General features: G+C 61.6%; 1 protein-coding gene across 1 annotated transcript in view; it reads left to right on the top strand.

The window, feature by feature from the left end:
* Window positions 1-154: 154 nt before the first annotated feature.
* The window catches only part of CACNG4 (calcium voltage-gated channel auxiliary subunit gamma 4), a 59974-nt gene continuing 54712 nt past the window's right edge, over window positions 155-5416 (top strand). The window contains exon 1 of the mRNA XM_029929077.1: window positions 155-397. Within this exon, the coding sequence (XP_029784937.1) occupies window positions 178-397 (220 nt within the window). The 5' untranslated portion in view covers window positions 155-177. The remainder of the gene's footprint in view (window positions 398-5416) is intronic.

Raw genomic sequence — 5416 nt, 5'->3', positions numbered from 1 at the left:
CCGGCGGGGCCCGAGCGCAGGCACGCCCGGGGCGCGGGGTCGGAGCGCGCAGCGCGGCGCCGCCCCCCGGCCCTCGGCCCCCCCAGCCCGGGCGCCCCCGGAGCGGCGCGCGGAGGGAGGAGGGCGGGCGGGCGCGGCGGGCCGGGCCGGCGGGCGGCGGACTATGAGGCGCCCACCATGGTGCGATGCGACCGCGGGCTGCAGATGCTGCTGACCACGGCCGGAGCCTTCGCCGCCTTCTCGCTCATGGCCATCGCCATCGGCACCGACTACTGGCTCTACTCCAGCGCGCACATCTGCAACGGCACCAACCTGACCATGGACGACGGGCCCGCGCCCCGCCGCGCCCGCGGCGACCTCACCCACTCGGGGTTGTGGCGGGTGTGCTGCATCGAAGGTACGGCCGGCCCCGGCACCCACCCACCCCCTCCCCAACGCACACACACAGACACGCACGCACGCCCTGCCCGGGGGTGTCGGCCGAGAAGGGGGTGGGCGCGGCACTGGCTCCGCGCGACACACAAAGGAGCCGGAGCGAGCGGGCGGGTCCCCTCGGGGCCAGCTGTGCACCACCTCGGGGTCCCCTTCAACCGATCCCACAAACTCTCCACGCACACGCACACCCCCTCGCACACAGACACAATGAAACACACCGAAACTCACACGCGCGCGCGTGCGGCCCGAGACCGGAGCGATCCCGAGGGGCCGCGCCGGAGCCCCCGGGGGAGGTGGAGGATGGCGTGGGGGCGGGAGGAGGCTGGGGTTGGGGGGAGCCGACCGGAGAGGAGGGGAGGGAGGAGGGGGAGGGGTTGCTTGGCAACCGGTGTCTGTGCGATTGCTATGGGAACTGGCCATCCTGGGGCGGGGCCGGCCGGGGGCGGGGAGCGCCAGGGCCGCTCCACGCGAGCTCCAGGCCCGGGCCGCGGGGTGGGGGTGGGGGACTGGGCTCCGAAGGGCTCCAGGCGAACGGGGTTGTCGGATCCTGCCGCCGCCGAGACCCTGCTCCTCCGCCGACTCTTCTACGGGGCCCCGGCCCGCTCCTCCCTGCTCGGTGGGGAGGGGAGGGGTGCGTCACGGAGGCCCCCCACAGCCCGACTAGGGGAGCAAGCCCTCGGTCGTGGTCCCTCGGCACGGAGGCTGCGGGAGACCTCGGCCGGACGCTGGAGTGCGCGGGGGCTACCCGCGGACCCCTAACTGCTTGGGAGGGGCGTGGCCGCCCTGTTGGGGCAAGAGGGGCGGGGCGCTGCGCCCCCCAGATGCGCGGGAAGGCCGAGTCGTAGGTGTTGTGAGGTTAGAATGCCTATGGGGGCCGAGATTGGGTGTCCCGGGACTGTGGGGACCGCTCCCTCCGCGGGAGGGGTCCGGATGCCTCCAGTGACAAAATGCGCCCGACTTCCGCGCCTCCCACCCGCCCTGCTGCAGGACTAGAACTAACAGGTGGCGGCGGAGGGGCGGTCTGGTCCCAGCCACGTTGTGGACGGGTCTGCGGCTCGGGCTTGGCTTTCAGGTCGGAGAAGGAATGGGGGAAGTTGGCGGAGCGTTCCTTTCAGGTATCCTTGGACAGAGTTTGCTCTTTTTCTGTCACCTTTTCCCGTGCGTTAACTCCGCCCCACTGTTATTCGAGGAGTTCTCCCACACACGTAGCCTTCCTTACTGCAGCTACAGCCCCTGCAAATAGTTCAGCGGGTCGGATCTTGGTGGAGGTTGGTAGGGAGCTCTTCAAGGGACGGATGGCCCTTTTCCTGGCCGCGTTTGGAGGCATCTAAAAAGAGGCTTTGTAAAGCTGGGTCGGCTCGGAGAGGGTGAACTTGCTCCCTTTCCTTCCTCCTAAGCTGCACGCACCGGAATCCTGCCCACCTCCGCCCCCCACATCCTCTCCCAAACGAGGCTGCCTTGCTCTTTGCAATTTGGAGTTTAATGCCAGGGCTAAGTGGAGTCTTGGAGGAGCGGGCATGTGCAATCAATAGTTTGCCAAACAGCCACACAAAGGATCGGTGGGCCCACGATCACACCTTCCTCTTTTCTTTTGAAAAACATCATTTGGGGTGTGCAGTTGTTCAGATCACGAACACCTACTCTTCTCATCTGGAGAATGTACTCACGTCACTACCTGCCACCAGACCTGAATTAGACACAGAACAGGGGCCGCAGAGCCCCCACGTTCTACCTCACAGGCTCTGCGTCCCCACCCAGATGCACACGTGGACCCCTTCCAGTCTCCCGGCTGAGCCTGGAACTAACTCATCAGCGGCCAGCCCGGCCTCTGCAGAGTGGCTGGAATGCCTCCTTTATTAATTCCTCATCCTAATTAGGATTGATGCTGCACTTAGCATCTTGCCAGCTGCCTCCAGCGTTTGCACTCGGTGTTCATCAAGAGAGCCCCAAGCTGATCTGGGCAGCTGGCTCCGCTGGCGGAGGGAGGGTGGGGAATTGCCATCTGGGGGACTTCGCCATAAGAACTGAGCTGTTACCACCCCCACCCCTGCCCCAAGCTCAGGGGCTCTGAGGGCCAAACCAGGCCACATCCGAAGGCTCGAACACCCTGGGACCAATCCAGGGCTGGGAGGACTGGTTCAGGATTCCTTGTGGTGGCTGCCATTATCGTGCCAGGCCCTCGACCTGGGTGGAAACTGTCAGCTCAGCTCCTAAAAGCACAGTCACCTGACATCTACAATGATTCCACCTGTCAGCCTGCTGGGGTCCGGGCAGCCCAGCGATCCTGGGCCACTCCCTGGGGACCTGGTCACGACAGGTGTTGGTTTTGTGCATCAAATGAACGATTTCCACCTCTTCTCTAGCAAAGTACCCCCAAGCTTTCCGAGGGGGGGAAAAAATGAAAAGATCAAACCTCTGAGCTGAAAACTGGAAATACTGCAGCAGGCAGCTAACAACGCACTGGTTGTGACCGCGGGACTCCGAAGGGCTTGCTGGGCAACGCACAAACAGCGGATTGAGTTTCCTGGTCGTTTCCCACAAATGATGTTGTGAGGGCCCGGAGAGCCAGGCCCTCTGTGCGTTTAAGGCATCCGTGCAGTCTGACGGCCTCCGCAGGGCTGACGTCGCCACAGCCTCTCTCCGCTCCCCTGGAGCCGGGTCTCACCCCTCCGACCCTCTCTCGGAGAAGTCAAAATACCCAAAAGAGCTGAGCGTGTGCATGTTACCATACCGCACGGTCATGGCAGCCCAGAGAGGGTGCTCTCTTCACCCCCATCTGCAGCCGAGTGTATAGAGGCTCAGAGAGGGCAAGGCACTTACCCAGAAGTACCCAGGTAGGAGGCTGCTGGGCTAGATTTGAGCCTTTGTCTCACTACAAAGCTCTTCCCACCATGTCATCCTGCCCTTTCCCAAACAGCTTCTGGGTTGCCATTAAAAATAGAACCAAGTACTTGACTGCCCAGTGGAGCCCAGCTCTGAGGTTGGGCCGACAGCAGCATGAGGCATTCAGTAGAGAAAATGTACAAGTGATGGCCAAATTGTATAACATACTCTCCCTTCCCTCCCCTTCCCTCCCCTTCCCTTCCCTTCCCTTCCCTTCCCTTCCTTCATCTCCTCTCCCCTCCCCTCTCCTCTCCTCCCCTCTCCCCTTCTCCTCTCCCCTCCCCTCCCTTTGTCTTCTCTTCTCTCTCGTCTATTTCTATCTCTGCCTCGGTTTCTCTCTTTCTCTTCTCCCACCACGTTCTGGACTAGCCCATCCCTGTCACAATCAGCTTCCTGCTCCCACCCTTCCCAAGAGCCCACCTCATTCTTTCTCCAAGTCTTTGGTGACCCTCAGCCCCAGGCTGGGGGACGCAGGAAAGGAGTCATAAATCTTTATGGACTTTTCTGTCAGAGGTATCCCCAAGCAGCATTGGCTGAAACTCTAATGCGTGTTGCAATCAAGCAAGGTATAGGGTGGAAGCAAGTGTTCTGGACAAGATCTCGTTGCAACCCGGGAGGGGAGGGGACTGTCCGCCCACAGAGCAGCAACTTACGTCAGCGTGCCCAAGCCCCCATGCCCCGTGTTAGCTCCAGAGTGTTCGCTGGGACCGCTGGAGGCCCGGGTCCATGACGGACCCAGACACTGCCCTGCCATCAGGAGAGCTCTGGGCCCAGAATAACTGGCCCTGGCAAAGTGCAGCCTCAGCCCTGCCCCGCCCCTCCCAAGCTCCCCAGAGATGAAGCCGTGCCCCAGGACCCCCACAGCTCTGTCAGAGCCTGAAGGTGGCAGCCCTGACACCAGGGCTGACCCCTGTGCCTGCTCTGTGCCAGCTCTGTCCTGGGCACTGGCCAGGGGCGGGGGGGCGGGGGGGAGGGGGGGGGAGGCGCAGAGAGATTCTGGACCCTGAGGGCAGAGGGTCCTATGTCCCAGTCATGTCCACCTCCCTCACCTGGGCGTCATCTCTCACACCAGTATACTCAGACTGAATTCACACCACGGCACACAGAGAAAAGGAAACCCTTAGTACTGCACCAGGGGCCAGGGGAGAGAGAGGACAGCCACAGGTGACTATTGAGGGGCTCTCGCCTGCCGAGGCCCCGCCCAGGCCCCGCCCAGTTGCCCAGAGGCCTGGGGGCGGGGCTTCCTCCTCCCGGACCCTTGGTACCCTTTCAAGAAGTTTTGATTCAAATAACGCCCTTTCCACACCCACTGCACCCCAGGCACCAGGCTGGGAACTTCTCCTGTCTGTTTGCTTTCCTTTTCTCTCACAATAACTCCCAGGCAGCCTGTCCAGTGAGGCGGGCAGAATGGAGCTGCCAGAGCAGGCTAGTCACCTCTCCCCAGGGCTGTCCTTTGCCCTCCGGTGTTGATACTAACAGCCATCACTGAGTGCAGACCTTTGTGCAGGACTACATTAGTTCCTGTAATTGTCAACAGCGCTTCAAGGTAAATATTAATTATCTGCCTTTCATAGATGAGGGAGAGGAGGCTTAAGATGATCACAGCGCTTGAGTATCACAGAACATCTTCCATCTGGATCACAGTCGAGGCTGGATGGATATGCCCGGCTTTGCACCAGCCAGAGGGTGTCCTTCGTTTGAACCAGGCGGATTTGGGAAGGGGCAAGTCAGGGGGCTGTCTTAGCCAGCTCAGGCTGCCGTAGCAAAATATGATTAACCCAGTGGCTTAAGCTACATTTATTTCCTACACTTCTGGAGGCTAGAGCCCAAGGTCCAGGGGCCAGCCAGTGTGGCTCAGAGTGAGAGCCAGCTTTCTGGATTGCAGACGGTCCCCTAGTCCCTCTGCCCTCAGGCCGGAGTGCTAGCTCTCTGGTCTCTCCAATTAGGGAGCTAATCCCGTCCTGAGGAGTCCACCCTCAAGATCTACCTAAACCTAGTCACTACCCCCACCCCCACCTAAACCTAGTCACTCCCCCCACCCCATCTAAACCTAGTCACTCCCCCCACCCCATCTAAACCTAGTCACTCCCCCCACCCC

The sequence above is a fragment of the Suricata suricatta genome, chromosome 17 (genome assembly GCF_006229205.1).
Source record: "Suricata suricatta isolate VVHF042 chromosome 17, meerkat_22Aug2017_6uvM2_HiC, whole genome shotgun sequence".
Taxonomy (NCBI): domain Eukaryota; kingdom Metazoa; phylum Chordata; class Mammalia; order Carnivora; family Herpestidae; genus Suricata; species Suricata suricatta.
This window is presented reverse-complemented; position numbering and strand designations above follow the sequence as displayed.